Genomic DNA, 24,149 nt, shown 5'->3' with positions numbered 1-24,149 from the left:
GTCACCTCTTGTTCGCATTGACGGCACTTTGAACAGTGGACGTTACATTTCATTTGTGTTACGACCCGTGGCTCTACCCTTCATTCGATTCCTGTGAAACCCTACATTTCAGCAGGATAATGCACGACCGCATGTTGCAGGTCCTGTACGGGCCATTCTGGATACAGAAAATGTTCGACTGCTGCCCTGGCCAGCACATTCTCCAGATCTCTCACCAATTGAAAACGTCTGGTCAATGGTGGCCGAGCAACTGGCTCGTCACAATACGCCAGTTACTACTCTTGATGAACTATGGCATCGTGTTGAAGCTGCATGGGCAGCTGTACCTGTACACACCATCCAAGCTCTGTTTGACTCAGTATCCAGGCGTATGAAGGCCGTTATTATGGCCAGTGGTGGTTGTTCTGGGTACTGTTTTCTCAGGATCTAAGCACCCAAATTGCGTGAAAATGTAATCATATGTCAGTTCTAGTATAATATATTTGTCCAATGAATACCCGTTTATCATCTGCATTTCTTCTTGGTGTAACAATTTTAATGGCCAGTAGGGTAGTGTTATATGCTTTTCTAGACAATACGAGAAGCATGTGCACATCCAGGACGTATTCAAAGATGGATCCATAAAATTATCTGTTTATCTATATTTATTTCGGATTATATTTTCTGACAAGTTTTGACACTGCGCAGGACAGTAAAATGCAGCTCTTTGCCCATAATTATCCTTTCTCAGCTACCTTCACTGCGGGTGCCTTTTGTTGCATCACGTTGGCCGCTTCCAGTGAGAGCTAGCAGGTGGATTGGCTACTGTGCATCGCCGTCACCATGGAGCTGATGCTGGGCTGTTGGCTGAACGACCTGCTGGCCGTGCTGCTGGTGGGAGCGGCCGCTGCCTATGCCTGGTTTTCGCGCCGCTTCACCTACTGTAGCAGGAGGGGCGTGCCGCAGGCGGAGCCGCAGATCCCGTTCGGGAACCTCAGGCGGAGCTTCCTGGGGCAGACCCGCCTCGAATTCGTAGTACAGGACATCTACAACCAGTTCAAAGGTGAGCCCCGCTCTACACTCGCGACAATTACAAAGTAAGAGGTTACTTGTGTCTCACTGAACACGCTGTAGGTAAGCTTCACTCACCACGATTCTACCAGCTTAATTGTGATTGTATTGTAGAGATCGAACGCCTTGTCGACACTCATAGTGGAGGACGAGTGGTGTACACAGCTTGGTCAACTTACTAAATTTTCAGGGGTCGAAAATAACGACAAACGTGATAGCTCCACAGAATCTAAACAACCACGTGTTTTTGACAGGCAGCCGTCCACCAATACGAAATAAATCAGATTGGCTGTCGTATACCGAACCTGGTACTGTCATGCTTTTTGATTTGAAAAAGTTATTTGACTGTATAAGTCACTTTATCCTCCTAAGTAAATTAGAATATTACGGTGCAACAGAAAATGCTGCTAAGTGCTTCAAAGTCTACATCTTTGACTACAGCTAAAGGGTGTCAATTGGAAAGAGACCTGTATTAAGCTATCATTCACCTGGGAACTAGTGACGTGCGGCATCCCAGAAGCTTCTATATTAGGGCCCTTACTTTATGTTGTGTATATCAATGACGTTTGATCACTAACCTTATGAAATACGAAGTTTGTTTCATTTGGGAATGATACGAGTACAAACATTGTGATATGCAGAAAATCAAGTATAGTCTTAGAAATATTGGTTAATGAAATTTTCACGGACTTAAATAATTTTTTCTAGCCGGTTATTTGTCATTAAACTTCGAAAAGACACCGCATGGTTCAAATGGCTCTGAGCACTATGGGACTTAACTGCTGAGGTCATCAGTCCCTGGAACTTAGAACTACTTAAACTTAACTAACCTAAGGACAACACACACACATCCATGCCCGAGGCAGGATTCGAACCTCCGACTGTTGCGGTCGCGCGTTTCCAGACTGTAGCACCTAGAACCGCTCGGACACTCAGGCCGGCACATCACATGCAATTCAGAACTTTTAAGATGTTTCCGGGCGGTATATGCCCAAAATATTGCAACAGTGTTAAATTCTTGGGATTACAGCTCGATAATAATTTCAACTGGAGGAGAATATTACACAACCGCGGAAACGCCTAAACAAATCTCTATTTTCAGTTTGAACATTGTCAGGCGTAAGTGAATAAAAATAAAAAAGCTAGCATACTTTGCTTACTGTCACTCTATGATGTCATGCGTGGTTATTTTTTGCGGTAACTCATCAAGTCATACTAAAGCTTTACAACACAAAAAACGTGTGATAAGAATTTTTGTGCTGTGAACTCAACATAGTATTGCGGGGGCCTGTTTAGGGAAACTGGGGTACTAACTTCCGCTACAGTAAATAAGAACAATCTCTACAAAGAGTTACAGTCTGTTAATTTGGTCCAGAAAGGTGCCCGTTATTCAGAATCACACATTTTCAATAACTTACGAGTAGCCATAAGAAGTTTAATTGTTGATAAAGTTCAGTTTAACAGGAGCCTACAGGATTTACTGGTGACCAACTCCTTCTAGTCCAATGATGAACTTTTTAGCAGAACCGAATGACGTGTATATGTTACTAATAATATCAAATAAGTCGAGTACTACGTAGAATCTAACTTCCGTACAAATTCAGTGCAGTAAACGACCATTGTAAATAAGTGTTACAAAATTATTTTTCTGTTCGTTGATACAAATCCCAATAGCCTAAGAATTATCATATACATTTACATGTTTTGTGACAAGTTGTAAGTAGGCTGTTTAGGTTTTTTTATTGGTAACGCCACCTCTGTATGAAAATCACTGGCTGTGCTGTGTGCAGTCTGTGGCTGCTTTTCATTGTTGTAATACTCGCCATTGCAGTGTTAGGCAGCTGGCTGTGAACAGCGCGTAGCGTTGGGCAGTTGGAGGTGAGCCGCCAGCAGTGGTGGATGTGGGGAGAGAGATGGCGGAGTTTTGAAATTTGTCATGAACTGCTCTCTCTCTCTCTCTCTCTCTCTCTCTCTCTCTCTCTCTCTCTATATATATATATATATATATATATATATATATATATATATATATATATATATGATGATATCAAGGTAAATACATTGTTTGTTCTCTGTTAATATCTTTCATTTGCTAACTATCCCTATCAGTAGTTAGTGCCTTCCATAGTTTGAATCTTTTATTTAGCTGGCAGTAGTGGCGCTTGCTGTATTGGAGTAGTGGGAGTAACCAAGATTTTTGTGAGGTAAGTGATTTGTGAAAAGTACAGGTTAATGTTAGTCAGGGCCATTCTTTTGTATGGATTTTTGAAAGTCAGATTGCGTTGCGCTAAAAAATATTGTGTGTCAGTTTAAGCACAGTCATGTATAAATTTCGAACTTCGAAAAAGGAGCTCTTGGAATGGAAAGAACAATAAGAAGGGACTAGTAACAGGAACTGTATACATAATTTTCTTTTCAACTACTTGGTAATTTTTTTGGTAGAGTAAATTATCGTGATGCATCACTCTAGTGTTAAGATGTGACATAGGTATTAGACATGGCTATTTTTAGTGTAATATTTTTTCTGCTTGAACTTTGTCATGTTTAGGCATACCTTATTTCATTTTTTTTTTGCTGCTGTTTGCCAGGCATAGTGCTACTGAATTTTAATTTGTGTTACTCTGTTAAGCCAGTTTTACTACTGATTTATTTTTCTTGTTTGCTGCTCATTGCCTTATGTTAGTTGGCTCTGAGCACTATGGGACTCAACATCTTAGGTCATAAGTCCCCTAGAACTTAGAACTACTTAAACCTAACTAACCTAAGGACATCACACACACCCATGCCCGAGGCAGGATTCGAACCTGCGACCGTAGCAGTCCCGCGGTTCCGGACTGCAGCGCCAGAACCGCTAGACCACCGCGGCCGGCCTTATGTTAGTTGTAATTTATGCTGCTTGCTTCGCCATTTGTATTTTTGATCATTGCTGTTTGCGTTAATTGTTTTATGTGCTGCTGCATTGCCTCGTCCCTTAGTTTAGCATCTGAGCTCAGTAGATTTAAGTTAGCTTAAGAGGGGGTAGCCTATAAGAGAATGAGTAGCGATTAATTGGAAAAAATGCATTGAGAAGCTATACGAGAAAAGTACAGAAAGCAGTTATAGATAGGACTTTTGGAAATAATGAAGAACAATGGGAGATCTCCGAGAAGTAAAGAAAGTTTTGTTTGCAAAATACTGCAGTAAAATAAACCCTGTCCTTTCCTTGTGCTATCCCACTATGTGTTTGTGTACCCTTGGGTATTTATGTTTTTCCTGTATTTATATGTTTATCTGATAAGACTTATGTTGTAGAATTTTTCTAATACTAAGCTACATTCACTATGATGAGGAATACTGTTATCCTCAAATATAATTTGCATTAATAATAAGTTACTTACTTTGTAAAGATGTTTAAACATTATTTGTTCTGTTTTGTTTTAATGCTCATGTGTAAAGTTGATATTTCAAAAGTTATTCTGATCTTTATGTATGTACTTATGTCATTATTTTTGTAACACTGACGTATATGTTATTTCGATTCTTTTGTAAAGCCCATATTACTACAAATGTTATCTGTACTGTTATGTTCTTTAATGATGTATTTTGTACCTTTGTAATTGTATTCTTATGTTATAAAATTGTAATTGACACCAGTTCATCATATTATTAACTTGTAAGTTACATTTCACTGCACACGTTTCTGTTGGTCATAGTATATGGATAATATGTGAGAAGTAGGGACTGTTAGTGTTTGCACGTGTGTTAATAATTCAGCAAGGGACTGGATAACAGCATTGCTGGTTCTGAGGACAATTCCAAAAACTTTGTGAGTGCACAAGTGGTGGTTTTGGACTTGCTATATTATCCGCAAGACTCTTCAATGGTGATTGTGCACCTGCACAGTCACAACGGATGGCTGCTGGCCATCTCTACAAGGACTACAGTGGGTCTGCATCTTTGATGATCCATCAATACCATTATTTCTACAAGGACTGCAGTGGGTCTGCACCTCTGGTGGCCCACCAATACTGTAATCTCTACCAGGACTACAGTGGGTCTGCTCTGTGATGACCTACCCACCAATACTCTTCAAAACTTCGACTGACTCCGCTGTGGGTTTGCTCTGTTGTGGCCCATTACCTGTCAGCATGTCAAGAGTCAGCACTGTCTTTCCATTGGAAGGACAACGCTACTTCTTCAAGACTGCATAGAAATCCACTACTTCCGTGTGCATTTTCTTTTACTGCTCAGACTTTGAGAAAAACACTGCAATGTGATGAATGATCAGGACTGTCTTTATGGACTGTGAGAAAATTTTAGCTTTTGACCAACATTGTATCAATAAGTGTGTGCATTTGATTTCTTTGTTATTGTAATTATGAAAAATATTTTCAAATCTGTATTGGCCACTGCCCAAACCAATTTGTAAAATTTTTTGTGGGGAGCATGGGGGCTATGTAAGTAGGCTGTTTAGGTTTTTTTATTGGTAACGCCACCTCTGTATGAAAATCACTGGCTGTGCTGTGTGCAGTCTGTGGCTGCTTTTCATTGTTGTAATACTCGCCATTGTAGTGTTAGGCAGCTGGCTGTGAACAGCGCGTAGCGTTGGGCAGTTGGAGGTGAGCCGCCAGCAGTGGTGGATGTGGGGAGAGACATGGCGGAGTTTTGAAATTTGTCATGAACTGCTCTATATATATATATATATATATATATATATATATATATATATATATATATATATATATATATGATATCAAGGTAAATACATTGTTTGTTCTCTATTAATATCTTTCATTTGCTAACTATCCCTATCAGTAGTTAGTGCCTTCCATAGTTTGAATCTTTTATTTAGCTGGCAGTAGTGGCGCTTGCTGTATTTGAGTAGTGGGAGTAACCAAGATTTTTGTGAGGTAAGTGATTTGTGAAAAGTACAGGTTAATGTTAGTCAGGGCCATTCTTTTGTATGGATTTTTGAAAGTCAGATTGCGTTGCGCTAAAAAATATTGTGTGTCAGTTTAAGCACAGTCGTGTATAAATTTTAAAAGGGGACGTTTCAAAGTTCGTTATTATATTTTAAGTGAAATAATATTTAGGATTTTTTGACTTATTTCAACTCCATAAGGAGAATTTCACTAGGGATATTAGTGAATGTTTTTCGCTGTAAATATTTATTAGCTGTTTGTGTTTCCTGGCATGTTCTACATTCTGGAATTTCTTCTCAGCGTGCATCTATAGGAGCAAAAAGTATATCTACTATAATATAATTTCGCTGATCGGGGGGAACATAAACGACGATGAGATTTACAGGCTCTGTTCCTTTCCAATTGAAAGTGATGATGGTTACCCAGTCAGTTTCAATTGCAGTTTCAGAGACGCAGTAGCACGTGCAGGGTGAATTTAGGCTCCATCGACAAAGTTTCTGAGGTTTTTCAGGGATAATGTCGGATTTATCAGAACAGTTTGAAATTTTCCAATCATTATTCTGCGCGGTCACTTTTTATCACTTTCTTACGTTCCATGTATATCGTAATTGCTGATTGCTCTCTTTCCTGTACTGCAGATGAGAGGTACGTGGGAATGTACCAGTTCGGTGTACCAACACTGGTCCTGAGAGATCCGGACTTTATCCGGCTGCTGCTGGTCAAGGATTTTGATTCGTTCCGCGACTTAGGCGTCCCTCACAACGAGCAAGAACCGCTGAATCACAACCTGTTCTTCATGAATGGCGCCAAATGGAAGAGGATGCGGGCCAAGATGACGCCCACGTTCACATCGGGAAAGCTGAAAATGATGTGTCAGGTCAGTAGTTGCTGGTCACTGTATATAACGTACACCTTACACCTATTCCCAATAACAATTAGTAGCCATTTCTTGCGTTAGTATCACGAAAAGTTCACACAAAACTGACATGCACACGTCTTGTTGCGTCATCTAACCTTATAAAACCTGATACTAGTCAACGTCAAGAGACATTGGTAGAATTGCAGCAAAGATCCAGTGGTGTAATGTACCTTCTTGTGAGTAAAATCACTGCAAATGGTGGTGCGAATTAATTGTAGTGAAAAACTCTGGATCCAGAAGAAAGGCTCACTAATGATAACACTTTCGTTTTCTATACGGTACACACCATACCACTGGACGTCAGATGGCACTTCGTTGCCATAAGGGATCTGGCGTTTCTTGTCGTCTTCGACATCGCAGCAAAGATGTACTCTCTGACGATCTGGAAACACAAACGCTACGTATAAGAAGTGGTATCAGCCACTCACTGAATGCATGACGAGATTTTGTAGAGAGCGATAAATATCGGAGTATCCAGCGCAGATTATGACTTGGACGGTAAGTCTGTAAATGTTTCAACTAAGATACTATATCATGTGCATATCCTGATCATTGAATTCGGCTAGAAGAGCAAGTTACTTGAAATGGCAGAAAATACAGTAATAGGAATTGCTATATTCGGTTTTATACGGCAATATTGGCAAACATCAGTGACAGGAACCTTTTGGGGGTGTAATCTAGCGCATTTCGAGTGTACGAAAAGATCACACTCCGCTTCCTGTATTATTATTATTTCTACAGGTGGTGAACTGAGGGAGAAATATCTTGGAATACTAAACGGAAGCTGCAAATACAGATTACCATAGAAGGCAACGAAATGAAAGATTAATACTGTACCCAGGATACGACTGAATAAGACTTCAGCTCTTCATTCGTCCTATCAGCTGGAGCCTAAAGACCACTTCTTTCACTTGCATCGGAACATTCAGTAGAGATCGAAAGTCTGGCTAAAGCAGGGAAGACTGTTCTCGTCTAAAAGACAGTATCGGCCTTTTAACAAAAACTTTCCTGAAATAGTCATCATAATCAATATCATCATCTATTAACACTATTGCATACGATCCCATTCTGTGACTGCTCGAATGGTTCAGTAAATGAGTTTTGCTCGAAGAGGATATAGGATAATGGAATGTAGTCGAATTAAATCGGGTGATGCTGAGGGAATTAGATTAGGAAATGAGAGACTTAAAGTAGTAAAGGAGTTTTGCTATTTGGGGAGCAAAATAACTGATGATGGTCGAAGTAGAGAAGATATAAAATGTAGACTGGCAATAGCAAGGAAAGCGTTTCTGAAGAAGAGAAAGTTGTTAACATCGAATATAGATTTAAGTGTCAGGAAGTCGTTTCTGAAAGTATTTGTATGGAATGTAGCAATATATGGAAGTGAAACGTGGACAATAAATAGTTTAGACAAGGAGAGAATAGAAGCTTTCGAAATGTGGTGCTATAGAAGAATGCTGAAGATTAGATGGGTAGATCACGTAACTAATGAGGAAGTGCTGAATAGAATTGGAGAGAAGAGAAATTTGTGGCACAACTTGACTAGAAGAAGGGATCGGTTTGTAGGGCATATTCTCAGACATCAAGGGATCACCAATTTAGTATTGGAGGGCAGCGTGGAGGGTAAAAATCGTAGAGGGAGACCAAGGGGTGAATAAATGGTTCAAATGGCTCTGAGCTCAAATGGCTTCTGAGGTCATCAGTCCCCTATAACTTAGAACTACTTAAACCTAACTAACCTAAGGACATCACAAACATCCGTGCCTGAGGCAGGATTCGAACCTGCTACCGTAGCGGTCTCGCGGTTCCAGACTGTAGCGCCTAGAACCGCACGGCCACTCCGGCCGGCTAGGGGTGAATACACTAAACAGATTCAGAAGGATGTAGGTTGCAGTAAGTACTGGGAGATGAAGAAGCTCGCACAGGATAGAGTAGCATGGAGAGCTGCATCAAACCAGTCTCTGGACTAAAGACCACAACAACAACAATGATGTTCCTAAATCTCTCCTGTCTCTTGAGTTAACGCTGGTGCAGTTTATGTGGCAAAGTATTCTCTGCCGTCCCAACAACATGCTAATGTCGTATAGTTTCGTACAGTTGCACCATTATTTACACTTGCCTTTGTTTCATTATATATTTCACACGCTGTTATTCCTTATTGCGCGGAACTATACTTTGCTCCTGATCTTTAATACTCAGCTTGTTGATTCTGTGATTATCTCTCTAGACGATGCAGGACTGTGGTCGCGAGATGGTGGAGGTGCTAGGAGATCCAGCGAGCCGTGGAGAGGTGGTGGAGATGCGGGAGGTGTCCGCCAGGTACGCCACGGACATCATTGCATCCGTCGCTTTCGGCGTGGAGTGCAACTGCCAGAGGAATCCGGAGGCCGAGTTCCGACAGTGGGGGCGTAAGGCGTTCGAGCCCTCGCTCAAGTTCAGGATCGCCCGGTTCATGCACGCCTTCGTTCCGACTGTCGCCAGGGCACTCAGGTGAAGGATCTTCCCATTCTGTCAGCCGTTACTCCACAGCAAATTCTATATTTCGTCTGTGTAACTCTCAGTTTGCCCACAGAGTTGGAGCCGGAACCGAAGAAGTATCCGCATTCTTCCGAAACATGGTCAGAGAGACAGTGGAGTACAGAGAGAAGTACAACGTAACGCGAAACGACTTCATGCACCTGCTGGTACAGCTGAAGAACAAGGGCTTCATCGATGACGAAAAGGCGAAGGCAATCAAGGACGGCGCCAAGGACGTCGACAACTGGAGTAAGTCAGGGCACCTCAACGTAACTGACGCACGGTGTGACACTGAACAAGGGCAATAACTAACCAGGAAACATATTTCTGAAGTAACTGTTGACAAATCCTTGACTTCTTGGTTTACCTGTGTAGATTATTACGTGAGAAAGTACGTTTTATCTTGTAGCAAAGTTTCCGTTTAAGGGTTGCGTCTGCTGTACACCATTTTTCTCATTCTCATTGGTGAACAAATTCCTCAACTATGATGATTGTAATTAGACCACGCTATCGGAAGTTTGGAACGAGAGGGAATATTTATTACGTCTACTCAGCCAGATCGTCAACACTGTAATCATTTTAATTTGACATTCAATTGCTTGTCACATTATTATGTTTTGTTACGATACTCAACGCTCTTCTGCCCTATTTTCAGAATGGCTCTGAGCACTATGCGACTTAACTTCTGAGGTCATCAGTCGCCTAGAACTTACAACTAATTAAACCTAACTAACCTAAGGACATCACACACATCCATGCCCGACGCAGGATTCGAACCTGCGACCGTAGCGGTCGCTCGGTTCCAGACTGTAGCGCCTAGAACCGCACGGCCACTCCGGCCGGCCCTGTTTTCAGAGTTAACCAATATATCTAATGTCTTCTAATCTCTATTCACATGTGGTACTGGGCGAAATGGACGAACCTCGGGCTTCATCTTTTACACGTCTCAGGCATCCTTTTTTTCGGTGGCGCTAAAGCAGTACTTTCCCGTTAGGTAAATGTTTTTTTTTTTAATTTTAAACCAAAGTCTCTGTTCTATTCCATGTTTCTTTTTATCAGATGTAATGTCGACTATGATTCGGTTGTTTCTAAAGTTTGCTTGGCGATTTCTCCAGTTTCAGTGGATATATTTTAGGACACTAACTTTAATGTTCCATTCAAGAGAACTTATAACTAGGGTATATAGTTCTCCGATGGTGACTCATTTCGTCCTTCAGAAGAAAGGATAGGTTGTTAACACTCGACGTTCATGTGCCGCAGAAGCAGCCAGAGACAGGGCACTTGCATAGCCGGATATAAGTAACCAACCAAACATTGACCTTACCTAACATAGTAAGATCTGAAATGAAGAAAACCGGTTACGATTCCTCCAGAAAAGTGAACTACCTGCCCTCGCTGCACCATATTGCTCGAAGAAAACTGAATAATTTACCTGCAGATTAGCTTTAAATGGGTACAATTCAGGTTTGGTTTTACCGTGACTGATATACATAAGGACTGAAATAACAGGTTTACTCTTAGCAGTCGCCTTTTATTTTATTTATACTACTAGTTTCCGGGGATTAATTCTCCATCATCACATGGATATGTGTGGATAACATAAAAGGCGATCAAAATGAGGTGGCGCAGTGGTTATCACACTGGAGTCGCATTCGGAAGGACGACGTTTCAAACCCGCGTCCGGCCACCCGCATTTAGGTTTTCTGTGATTCCTCTATATCGCCTCAGGCAAATACCGGGATGGTTCCTTTGCAAGGGCACGGCCGAGTCCCTTTACTATCCTTCGCTAATACAAGTGGATCGATGACTTCGCTGTTTGGTCCCTTCTCCCAAGTCAACCAACCAACCGTTTCGGGGGGTTGCTGCAGGGTATGCAACGTGGCGCGACTCCAGTGTGGGTGTAAAAGCGCCGACATGTAGGCAAGGGATTAGTGTGGAGACTTTTGTCTTTCCCACATGCATGCGATAAATGCGGGAATTTAAACTATGGCAACTTTATTACCAAATGCTTCCAAATAGAACCAACATGCTGTTATTCCTTTCTTGGCTGCTGAAGTAAAAACATCGGTACACATGCATCGAAGAAAGAAAAATGTGTGTGGGGCAGCATGTCTTTCGAAAACCGCCGATGTGGAATGGTGCGCCAAGATCCGTGCTGGTCGCAGTTCGCCACATGACAGAAGTCATTCTGGGAGGTCGGTCTCATCTGTTACGGACAAGTGGGAGACACTAGAGCAACCGCCCCTAGTCCTGATCTATCCCAATGTGATTATCAACCTTCAGTGCCTTAAAAAGAACCATGAAGGGTCGACGATTATTGTGGGACGAAGATCTGCTACAGGCACTTTCCTACTTCTTCCTGTAGCAGGACATAGTGTCTTACCAAACATAAATCGGCAATCTGCAACCTGATGCGTTCCCCCACCGTCACCTACCTTGGCCTCACCATTGATCATCACCTCACCTGGATCCCTCATCTCCGTTCTATCCAATCCAAAGCCCATAACCACCTCCGACTCTTCAAACTCCTCTCTGGCCAGGCATGGGGGTTGAACACCTCTACCATCCTCCACACCTACAAATCCTTAATCCATCCCATCCTCTGTTATGCCAGTTCTGCCTGGATATCCATCCCCCCCCCCTTGAGCACCATGTACCCCACCTCACCTTCCGTATACGCCTCCTGTCCCCCACTGAGATCCTCTACGACCTGATTCCTTTCACTCATCTGCTCCTATTCCTCGAATATATCCACGCACTCTACACCTCCCACTGCCTTGATACCCCTCATCCCCTGGTTGCTCCTCTCCTCTCCAACCCCTGCCCTCTGCCATGCCTTCACTGTTGTGTCCCCTGACCCTCCATCTCTACATCCTTCATCTCCTTTCCCAAGGTGGCTTCCATCAACTCCCCCTCCCGGATGATACCATCTCTCCCTTCATTTATCCCTCCTATCAACTCTGATCCTCACTTCTCCCTCCCATCCTCTGTCGTTTTTCTGTGCTCCCTCTCCCCCCCTTCCACTCTGTTTTTTCCCTGCCTAGCCTCTCTCTGCTTCCCTTCTCACCCCCGAGTCCTTTTGCATTTCCCTCCTCTGCCTTTCCCCATTCCCTCTCGCGTCTGCCCTGCGCCCCCCCCCCCTTATGAGTCCTCCCCTTTCGTTTTTCCTTTCCTCCCCTCTTTTTTCCCCTCATCTGTCCGGGTCACCCCCCATCTGCCCTTGGCTGTGGTGTGTCATCTTCGTGCCGACTTTTTAGTGCAGTGTTTCCAGTGATTAAGTGTTGCGTGTCTTTTCCGAAATGATGCGAACGGACATCATACTGTCGCTGGGTGTGATTTTTATCTACATCTACATCTATACTCCGCGAGCCACCTTACGGTGTGTGGCGGAGGGTACTTATTGTACCACTATCTGATCCCCCCTTCCCTGTTCCATTCACGAATTGTGCGTGGGAAGAACGACTGCTTGTAAGTCTCCGTATTTGCTCTAATTTCTCGGATCTTTTCGTTGTGATCATTACGCGAGATATATGTGGGCGGTAGTAATATGTTGCCCATCTCTTCCCGGAATGTGCTCTCTCGTAATTTCGATAATAAACCTCTCCGTATTGCGTAACGCCTTTCTTGAAGTGTCCGCCACTGGAGCTTGTTCAGCATCTCCGTAACGCTCTCGCGCTGACTAAATGTCCCCATGACGAATCGCGCTGCTTTTCGCTGGATCATGTCTATCTCTTCTATTAATCCAACCTGGTAAGGGTCCCATACTGATGAGCAATACTCAAGAATCGGACGAACAAGCGTTTTGTAAGCTACTTCTTTCGTCGATGAGTCACATTTTCTTAGAATTCTTCCTATGAATCTCAACCTGGCGCCTGCTTTTCCCACTATTTGTTTTATGTGATCATTCCACTTCAGATCGCTCCGGATAGTAACTCCTAAGTATTTTACGGTCGTTACCGCTTCCAATGATTTACCACCTATGGCATAATCGTACTGGAATGGATTTCTGCCCCTATGTATGCGCATTATATTACATTTATCTACGTTTAGGGAAAGCTGCCAGCTGTCGCACCATTCATTAATCCTCTGCAGGTCTTCCTGGAGTACGTACGAGTCTTCTGATGTTGCTACTTTCTTGTAGACAACCGTGTCATCTGCAAATAGCCTCACGGAGCTACCGATGTTGTCAACTAAGTCATTAATGTATATTGTAAACAATAAAGGTCCTATCACGCTTCCTTGCGGTACTCCCGAAATTACCTCTACATCTGCAGATTTTGAACCGTTAAGAATGACATGTTGTGTTCTTTCTTCTAGGAAATCCTGAATCCAATCACAAACCTGGTCCGATATTCCGTAAGCACGTATTTTTTTCACTAAACGTAAGTGCGGAACCGTATCAAATGCCTTCCTGAAGTCCAGGAATACGGCATCAATCTGCTCGCCAGTGTCTACGGCACTGTGAATTTCTTGGGCAAATAGGGCGAGCTGAGTTTCACATGATCTCTGTTTGCGGAATCCATGTTGGTTATGATGAAGGAGATTTGTATTATCTAAGAACGTCATAATACGAGAACACAAAACATGTTCCATTATTCTACAACAGATTGACGTAAGTGAAATAGGCCTATAATTATTCGCATCTGATTTATGACCCTTCTTGAAAATGGGAACGACCTGCGCTTTCTTCCAGTCGCTAGGTACTTTACGTTCTTCCAGAGATCTACGATAAATTGCTGATAGAAAGGGGGCAAGTTCTTTAGCATAATCACTGTAAAATCTTAAGGGTATCTCGTCTGGTCCGGATGCTTTTCCGCTACTAAGTGATAGCAGTTGTTTTTCAATTCCGATATCGTTTATTTCAATATTTTCCATTTTGGCGTCCGTGCGACGGCTGAAGTCAGGGACCGTGTTACGATTTTCCGCAGTGAAACAGTTTCGGAACACTGAATTCAGTATTTCTGCCTTTCTTCGGTCGTCCTCTGTTTCGGTGCCATCGTGGTCAACGAGTGACTGAATAGGGGATTTAGATCCGCTTACCGATTTCACATATGACCAAAACTTTTTAGGGTTCTTGTTTAGATTGTTTGCCAATGTTTTATGTTCGAATTCGTTGAATGCTTCTCTCATTGCTCTCTTTACGCTCTTTTTCGCTTCGTTCAGCTTTTCCTTATCAGCTATGATTCGACTACTCTTAAACCTATGGTGAAGCTTTCTTTGTTTCCGTAGTACCTTTCGTACATGATTGTTATACCACGGTGGATCTTTCCCCTCGCTTTGGACCTTAGTCGGTACGAACTTATCTAAGGCGTACTGGACGATGTTTCTGAATTTTTTCCATTTTTGTTCCACATCCTCTTCCTCAGAAATGAACGTTTGATGGTGGTCACTCAGATATTCTGCGATTTGTGCCCTATCACTCTTGTTAAGCAAATATATTTTCCTTCCTTTCTTGGCATTTCTTATTACACTTGTAGTCATTGATGCAACCACTGACTTATGATCACTGATACCCTCTTCTACATTCACGGAGTCGAAAAGTTCCGGTCTATTTGTTGCTATGAGGTCTAAAACGTTAGCTTCACGAGTTGGTTCTCTAACTATCTGCTCGAAGTAATTCTCGGACAAGGCAGTCAGGATAATGTCACAAGAGTCTCTGTCCCTGGCTCCAGTTCTGATTGTGTGACTATCCCATTCTATACCTGGTAGATTGAAGTCTCCCCCTATTACAATAGTATGATCACGAAACTTCTTCACGACGTTCTGCAGGTTCTCTCTGAGGCGCTCAACTACTACGGTTGCTGATGCAGGTGGTCTATAGAAGCATCCGACTATCATATCTGACCCACCTTTGATACTTAACTTAACCCAGATTATTTCACATTCGCATTCGCTAATAACTTCACTGGATATTATTGAATTCTTTACTGTTATAAATACTCCTCCACCATTGGCGTTTATCCTATCCTTGCGGTATATATTCCATTCTGTGTCTAGGATTTCGTTACTGTTCACTTCCGGTTTTAACCAACTTTCCGTTCCTAATACTATATGCGCACTATTTCCTTCAATAAGAGATACTAATTCAGGAACCTTGCCCTGGATACTCCTGCAGTTTACCAATATTACGTTAACTTTTCCTGTTTTTGGTCTCTGAGGACGGACGTTCTTTATCAACGATGATAATGTTCTCTCTGGTAAGCCGTCAGGTATTTTATCGTTTCGCCCAAGGGGGGGTCCCTCTAACCTAAAAAACCCCCGTGTGCACGCCACACGTACTCTGCTACCCTAGTAGCTGCTTCCGGTGTGTAGTGCACGCCTGACCTGTCTAGGGGGGCCCTACAGTTCTCCACCCAATAACGGAGGTCGATGAATTTGCAACCATTATAGTCGCAGAGTCGTCTGAGCCTCTGGTTTAGACCCTCCACACGGCTCCAAACCAGAGGACCGCGATCGACTCTGGGCACTATGCTGCAGATATTAAGCTCAGCTTGCACTCCGCGTGCGATGCTGGTTGTCTTCACCAAATCAGCCAGCCGCCGGAAGGAACCAAGGATGGCCTCAGAACCCAAGCGGCAGGCGTCATTCGTTCCGACATGTGCTACTATCTGCAGCCGGTCACACCCAGTGCGTTCAATAGCTGCCGGAAGGGCCTCCTCCACATTACGGACGAGACCCCCCGGCAAGCACACCGAGTGCACACTGGCATTCTTCCCCGACCTACCCGCTATTTTCCTGAGGGGCTCCATAACCCGCCTAACGTTGGAGCTCCCTATAACTAATAGGCCCGCCCTCTGTGACTGTCGGGACCTTGCCGGAGAATCGGCCACTGGCCCAACAGGCGAGGCATCCTGTGGTGGCTCGGAAACGATGACATCACCACTAGGAAGCACCCCGTACCTGTTGGAAAGGGGTAAGGCAGCTGCCACGCGGCCAGATCCCACCTTCGCCTTTCGGCCAGGCACGCGCGAGCCCACCACTGTCCGCCATTCACCCTGGAGTGATGGCTGACCGGTAAGATGCTCACTGCCGGAAGACGCAGCGACATCAGGGGTTCCATGTGATTCCAAGGCCACCGAAGTAGGCATAGGTCTCACCACAGTTGCCCCAACGCCACTACGAGCCGACGCCTGCGCCTCGAGCTCGATGAGCCTAACAGACAAAGCCTCCACCTGTCCCCGGAGAGTGGCCAATTCTCCTTGCGTCCGCTCACAACAACCACAGTCCCTACACATGACTATGTTTACCCTACTCTATACGGTGACAAATTCCCAAGATAATCTTCTGATGAGCTACTCTGATAATCAAGAAACACTCACTGAAATACGAGACGCGAAAACTACGCTAGGTTTTCCCAGAAAAACTATTTAAAAGCTAAGCGCAGCAAATAAGTACAAAAACGCTTTATACAAACAGTACTCGCTGCTGCAGTGCTCTCGCTCTGGCTGTCACAAGACAACTGCTGATTCAAGTGACTAGTGGCTAACGGCCGCGAAACAAACAAAAGACGGTTTTAGGGCGCTTTCTGTTCTAAACGATCAAGAAAACACTAAGTAATCTAACACGAAAACTACGTAAAGTTTTATCAAGAACTGTTAGTTACTATGCAGAGCAGATAAACACTAATAGAATCCCTTCCTTAGTGGAAGGTCGTAAACAAAATGCAAAATAAACGCTTTATACAAACAGTACTCGCTGCTGCAGTGCTCTCGCTCTGGCTGTCGCAAGACAACTGCTGATTCAAGTGACTAGTGGCTAACGGCCGCGAAACAAACAAAAGACGGTTTTAGGGCGCTTTCTGTTCTAAACGATCAAGAAAACACTAAGTAATCTAACACGAAAACTACGTAAAGTTTTATCAAGAACTGTTAGTTACTATGCAGAGCAGATAAACACTAATAGAATCCCTTCCTTAGTGGAAGGTCGTAAACAAAATGCAAAATAAACGCTTTATACAAACAGTACTCGCTGCTGCAGTGCTCTCGCTCTGGCTGTCTCTCGCGAACAGAAACCAGACTGTCGCCGTGTGTTTTTAATTTTCTGTCCACTGTTTTATCTGTCTGCTTCCTGTGTACTTTATTAGCATCGCCCACCCTTTGTCTTATGTTTTAACTTTCCACAATTTTCCGCCGTTTTACAATTTAAGTCACCGTTTGATCGCCTGCTTTTATTGTTTCTTATCTACTTATGTTTTAAAAATTCTGTAGGCTGAAGAGCAGCGTACTAAGCATTGAATCGAAATTCAATAAAGGAAAAAAAACCTAATATATAGCTGGGATCATTGCCTAAGTACTCACCGCGATTTTGCCTAACCATCATGCCGATTCTGGATTGTACGACCTTCGCAAGAAACCTTTTTGAGTGCCGCTTATACGAAGCGAATATGTTGTGTATATGACGTTCGGGTAACTTGTGTTACTGTTTCCAGTGGTTACAACCTGCTGTTTTCGTCGTGCTGCATCACATGCAGTATCACATACAAGAGAGGAAAACGAGTCTGTGACCACTGGAGACTGCCACAAGTTCCTCCGAAGTTGTAAACACAACACATAATTGCAGCATTAATTCAGATGAATTCACTTGATGGTGGAGGCTTAAACCTCTTAAACGCGAACGGAAAATGTAATAAAGTCTGACTGGTGAAAGCTAAGTTCTCGTTTCAATCATTACTCCCAAGTACACATTATTTTCCGTCTACGTAAGTTTCTGCCCTTGTTGTTGTTGATTCTTTCCACAATTACGTATGTGCCCTAATCTTTGATGTTCTCTTCCCGTTGTCTAACATACTCTTAAAGAACTTCACTCGTTTCACATGCAGAATCACAATCCTTCACTTGCTCAGTACAGAGGGGAGTGAGTTCTGACCTAGTAACGGGAAAAGCAAACATAATGTCCTGCAGAATTTGTAGTATGACTAGCAGACTAATTTCGGTTACATGGGACTGTGTTAACAGGGCACTTTCTCTCGCTTACAGAGTTGTCGATAGACGAGGTGGCCACCCAGGCGTTCGTGTTCTTCCTGGCGGGCTTCGAGACGTCATCGACGACGATGAGCTTCGCGCTGTACGAGCTGGCCCTCAACCCGGACGTGCAGAAGAGACTACAGGAGGAGGTGGACGCCACGTTGCTGAAGAACAACGGACAGCTGACGTACGAGGCCATTTCCGAGATGTCGTACCTCGACAAAGTAGTATCAGGTGAGGCTCTGAAATTCTATTAATTCCATGTTGTGTATTTTGGCTCACGAAAAAATTTTTGAATCGTTACTTCCACGAGAGAGCTTTGTCTGAGATATAATGGAAAGAAACTCATGTGCGATGTTGCAACGAGTCACTTTGTCACACCCCTGATTTAAAGAAAGTTTGGTATTGTGTCTACCGTGCTCTTCCTCCTAGACGTATGCCTATACTTAGCACACCATTTCTTGTAGCTCCTATACAATCTGTGTAGGACTAATCCATTATGCTGCCATTAGTCTTTGTTCGTAGTTTCATGCAGTCTTACTAACGTAATCTATGGTTCTGTATTCGTTCTGTACTGTTCATTGCGTGAACTGAAATTTGACACTCCTGTCTATTTACATAGTCATCAGCTTATGATCGTCCTACATAATATATAGGAACATGTGCCTTCCTTGAGTGAAAAGTTAAGAATCATAACTCCGTGGTAGTTCGGACGTGCTAATTGCAATCAGAGCACATCTGATTTTTGTGCTGGTATGTCTGGTAGAGGCTAAATATTTTCATTGCAATTTACCCATTCTCAACTCCTCACCCATTCAGTAGTACTACACTAAGTCACTAACTACTGTAACATATTGTTGTTGTGGTCTTCAGTCCAGAGACTGGTTTGATGCAGCTCTCCATGCTACTCTATCCTGTGCAAGCTTCATCATCTCCCCGTACCTACTGCAACCTACATCCTTCTGAATCTGTTTAGTGTATTCATCTCTTGGTCTCCCTCTACGATTTTTACCCTCCGCGCTGCCCTCCAGTATAAAACTGGTGACCCCTTGGTGCCTCAGAATATGTCCAACCAACTGATTGCTTCTTCTAGTCAAGTTGTGCCACAAACTTCTCTTCTCCCCAATTCTAGTCAATACCTCCTCATTAGTTATGTGATCTGCCCATCTAATCTTCAGCATTCTTCTGTAGCACCACATTTCGAAAGCTTCTATTCTCTTTTTGTCCAAACCATTTATCGTCCACGTTCCACTTCCATACTGTAACATATTTGACACATAACTCGATTTGAAATTTGGTACCTAATGTCATGACCATATGTCCTGTGCGTTGCTGATGTAGTTAGTAGTCAATGTTAAGTTTCATGCATACTAGAGTTTCTCTTGGGCGCTAGTCACTTATTACCTGCAGGTAGCATAATAAATCAAAACATGATTCAAAACTGTTAAAGCTTTCGTGGCCACTTGTTGACAAACTGCCTATTGGCTTCTGTCGCGGGTTCTTCGGCCGACATTCATCTAATGATTTTACTGACATTCACCACCGGCAATGGAGGGTGAAGCTTTGACAATGCCAGCCACTCGTGCCGCCGAAACAAAACATGGTTGTTAACCAGTTACACGCCTTTTATCTTACAGAAACGCTGAGATTGTATCCACCGGGAGCGATTCTGGCACGGAAGTGCACGCGGCGCTACAAGTTCCCCGATGGCGGGCCTGAGCTTGAAGAGGGAGCGACTGTTTTCGTCCCGGTCTACGGTCTTCACAACGATCCCCAGTATTTCCCAGAACCCCAACGCTTCAATCCTGAGAGGTTCTCTGAGGAAGAGAAGGCAGAGAGGCATCCCTACGTATACCTTCCTTTTGGAGAAGGGCCACGAAACTGCATAGGTAAGTCGGAACACTGTCGTATCACCATATATACTGAGGTAACAAACGTCAGCGATATGGAGATATGCAGATGGCTGTAACATCCGTTGCACAATAAAAGGGCAGTGCATGTGGCGGAGTTGTCAGTTTTATTCAGGAGATTCACGTGAAAAGGTTTCTGGCGTGACTATGGCCGCGCGTCGGGAATTAACAGATTTTGAACGCGGAATGGTAGTTGCAGCTAGATGCAGTGCACATTCCATTACGGAAATTTTTAAGGGATTCAGTATTCCGCGATTCATAGTGTCAAGAATGTACTGAGAGTATCAAATTTCAGGCAGTACCTCTCACCACGGACAACGCAGTGGTCGACGGCCTTCACTTAACGATCGAGAGCAGCGTCGTTGTCAGTGCTAACAGAAAAGCAACAGTGCTTGAAATAATAGCAGAAATGAATGTTGGGCGTACACAGAAAGTGTCCGTTAAGACAATACAGAAATTTGCCGTTAATGGTCTTTGGGAGCAGACGACCGACACGAATGGTTATGCTAACGGCACGACATCGCCTGCAGCGCCTCTTCTGGGCTCGTACCCAAATGGCATAGACCCTAGACGACTGCAAAACCGTGGCCTTGTCAGATGAGTCCAGATTTCAGCTTCAGTTTAAGGTTCGAGTGAAGCACAGACCCCACGAAGCCATGGATCTAAGTTGGCAGTAAGGTAGGCTGATGATGTCTCCATAATTGTGAGGGCTGTGTTGATGTGGAGTGGACTGGGTCCTCTGGATCTTCCGCTACTTGGAGACCATCTGCATCATTTCATGGACGTCATATTCTCAAACATCGACGTAATTTTTGTGGGTGGCAGTCTGCCATGCCACCGGGTCACAATTATTCGCGACTGGTTTCAAGAATATTCAGGACAGTTGCAGCAAACGATTTGGCCACACATAGCACCCGACACGAATCCCACCGAAAATTTATTGGAGTAATCTGGAGGTCAGTTCGTCCGATAAATCCTGCACCAGCGGCACTTTTGCAATTATGGACGGCTATAGGGGCAGCATGGCTCAGTATTTCTGCAGGGGACTTGCAACGACTTGTTGAGTCCATGCAACGTCGAGCTTCTGCACAGCGTCGGGCAAAAGGAGGTCCGACATGAAATTAAGAGGTGTACCATGACTTTTGTCATCTCAGTGTATTCTTTCTGACTATGTTTACAAGTGGTATTCTAGAACCTGGGTGAAGCATATCACCATTTCATTACGTCCATACTGTAGGTATGTAATCAAGCATTAATAGCCAAAAACCATCCACCTGCAAATAGAAGGCAGTATTGTGAAGCTACAAAAAATCGTAGTTGTGAAATTCTTACTTATTGTATCAAAGTGATTGTATTACATTAGATTTGGAATTTTGCCCGTGACCTTCTTTCCGCTAGAGTAACTGAATAAATTCTGACATGGAGAATATTATTAATGCAAAGAACAAATGTAGAGCATATGTCCCTCATTTCCATGTGAATAGTTATGAAATTGGGATTGATACTAAAACAATTTATAGTTTTTCTTTCAGCACAGTTATTCACGTTTTTCACCAGGAGCTAAGCCTCCGTGGTACTATTCGTATAAGGGACTGTCAAATGACTACGGGATGGATTGAAGAAAAAAAAGTAAGCTGTTTATTATTTCGAAAGCAATCGCCGTAACTGTTAATACCTACATTTATCCCACTGTGAGACAGGGCTATCAACGCCTTCATGGAAAAATGTATGTTGTGGCCTTCGGAAACACGATAATACCCAGAAGAGCACCCCTTCCTCCGAAGCAAACCGACGGCCTGGACTATCTTTCTTCAGAGAAGTACGAAAATCCCGTAGGAAGAGTCGGGACTGCATGGAGGATGTGCACGGATATCCCAGCGAAACTTCTGCAGCGCAGTCGAATCAGTCTTGGCATATGTGGCCATGAAGAAGAAAGACGTTCATGGACGACAATTTTCTTCTGCTGAAGAGGTGCATCCCTGGGTACAATCATGGCTCCGTACGTAACCGGATATATTTTTCCATGAAGGCGCGAACCGTCTTTTTTTGTAGTGTATAAAATGTATTAAGTGTTTACGGCAGTTACTTTTTAAACAATAAAGAGTTTCACATTGGACTCACATTCGGGAGGACGACGGTTCAAATCCGCGTCCAGCCATCCTGAATTAGGTTTTCGTGATTTTCCTAAATCGCTTCAGGCAAATTTCGGGACGGTTCCTTTGAAAGGACACGACCGACGACCTTCCCCCCCCTTCCATAATCCTATGGGACCGATGACCTCGCCGTTTGGTCCCCTGCCCCAAATCAACCGACCAATAAAGAATTTACTTAGTTTTTTCCATCTGTCGTGTTTTCATTTGACCACCCCTTATATTTAAACCCATTTTCATTCTCCATATAATGTCAACAAGTGAACACATTAATAATACGGTGTTGCCTGCACAATTATTTGTAGTCGTTTGAAACTCTGCCTGATTGTGCCCTATGAAACGACCTCAGGCACTTGCGCCATGGATATTTATGAATGAAGTTCTATCAAGCACACTTTACAGTCACAACAGTGCTTCACTGACTTTCATAAACTGAACTGGTGGTTGGGTGTTTCAGGCATGCGGCTGGGTTTGCTGCAGACCAAGATCGGACTGGCCTACCTGATGTACAAGTATGAGGTCCAGCGCTGTGACCAAACTGTGGTGCCCATGGAGTTCAATCCTTTCTCCTTCGTCATGATGCCCATTAGTGGCATACAACTTCGACTCAGTAACAGGACGTAGCCTAATTCAGCTTAATCGAATTGCAACAGTATTATGTAACTTATAAATATTTATGTAAATAAGCTGAGAGAGGAAGACTGTTTATTATTTATATTTATTACTTTACTGTAAATGCCGAGAAAATGACAGTAAAAAATTATTTGTATTTGCTCTGTACACCATTATTTGATTTTTCAACAGTTCTTCATTTACCTAATCATAAAAGACAAAATTGTTTTCTACGAGACTGACACAAAGAATATTATTAATGCAAAGAAGAAATGTAGAACACATGTCACTTGTTCCCGTGTGAATAGTTGAGAAATTAGGATATGATACTAAAAAACACCCACACACACTCACACACACACTCACACACACACTCACACACACATTCACACATACACACACACACACACACACACGGGAGAGAGAGAGAGAGAGAGAGAGAGAGAGAGAGAGAGAGAGAGAGAGAGAGGAAGAGTCACATATGCACATTTGTGCGTGAGGGAAACCTCATTTCGAAATGAGGATCGACAGTTATGGGAAGAGGGAATGAAAGAGATGGTAGCTGTCTCTCTATGATAAGTTGTTCAACTCACTTCCCTCTGTTTTCTATTTGTTTTATGAGCAATACCTGTTTGAGCTACAGTTCACTTTTTGCTGTACTTCACAATTTGTCACTTTTCTCACACCTTCCGTAGCTTAGTTAAGTAGCTACGTACATATTAGTATGTACAATCAGCTTCTTCTTCGATAATACAATAACGCTAATTGCTTATGCATTTTTAGTATATCTGTTATCTGTTCATATTGTATTTTATCTGTCCATTTTATATCTAATACCCCTGTATACAACTACATTTACAATGTTCTTAATTTCTTCTTTAGTTTCCCTGTAGTCTATATATCATTTCCCTAGAGTTGTAAGGTCCAACAAGACACTTCCACAAACCTTTTCTCTGCATTACAGACTGCCTGCCAGACTGGACCTTTGCTGTCATATGTCTGAAGATCACACATGCTGATGAAGTTAGGCTATCTACGAAACCAGATACGAATATTAGTGCCTCGTTTCATACATTCAAGAGTGGTACTTGGTGTCATTCGTGCGACAGGCCTGAAAATGTCGCGGT

General features: G+C 43.2%; 2 protein-coding genes across 2 annotated transcripts in view; both read left to right on the top strand.

Annotated features, from left to right (window-relative positions):
• Positions 1-761: 761 nt before the first annotated feature.
• LOC126262240 (probable cytochrome P450 6a13) overlaps positions 762-24,149 on the top strand; it is a 71,832-nt gene continuing 48,444 nt past the window's right edge. The window contains exon 1 of the mRNA XM_049958713.1: positions 762-792. The gene's annotated coding sequence lies outside the window, so the exon portion shown is untranslated. The remainder of the gene's footprint in view (positions 793-24,149) is intronic.
• On the top strand, positions 823-23,110 carry LOC126263485 (probable cytochrome P450 6a13). Its single transcript, XM_049960578.1, has 7 exons — positions 823-1,042; positions 6,590-6,828; positions 9,098-9,360; positions 9,443-9,636; positions 18,363-18,584; positions 19,988-20,239; positions 22,868-23,110. The coding sequence occupies exons 1-7, from the start codon at positions 823-825 to the stop codon at positions 23,032-23,034; spliced, it is 1,557 nt and encodes a 518-aa protein (XP_049816535.1). The 3' UTR covers positions 23,035-23,110.

Source organism: Schistocerca nitens, chromosome 6, assembly GCF_023898315.1.
Source record: "Schistocerca nitens isolate TAMUIC-IGC-003100 chromosome 6, iqSchNite1.1, whole genome shotgun sequence".
NCBI lineage: Eukaryota > Metazoa > Arthropoda > Insecta > Orthoptera > Acrididae > Schistocerca > Schistocerca nitens.
This window is presented reverse-complemented; position numbering and strand designations above follow the sequence as displayed.

Coding starts and splice junctions, on each gene's coding strand:
- LOC126263485 (XM_049960578.1), top strand. CDS start 823: ATGGAGCTGATGCTGGGCTGTTGGCTGAACGACCTGCTGGCCGTGCTG. Junction 1,043..6,589: donor CATCTACAACCAGTTCAAAG/GTGAGCCCCGCT, acceptor CCTGTACTGCAG/ATGAGAGGTACGTGGGAATG. Junction 9,637..18,362: donor CAAGGACGTCGACAACTGGA/GTAAGTCAGGGC, acceptor TCTCGCTTACAG/AGTTGTCGATAGACGAGGTG.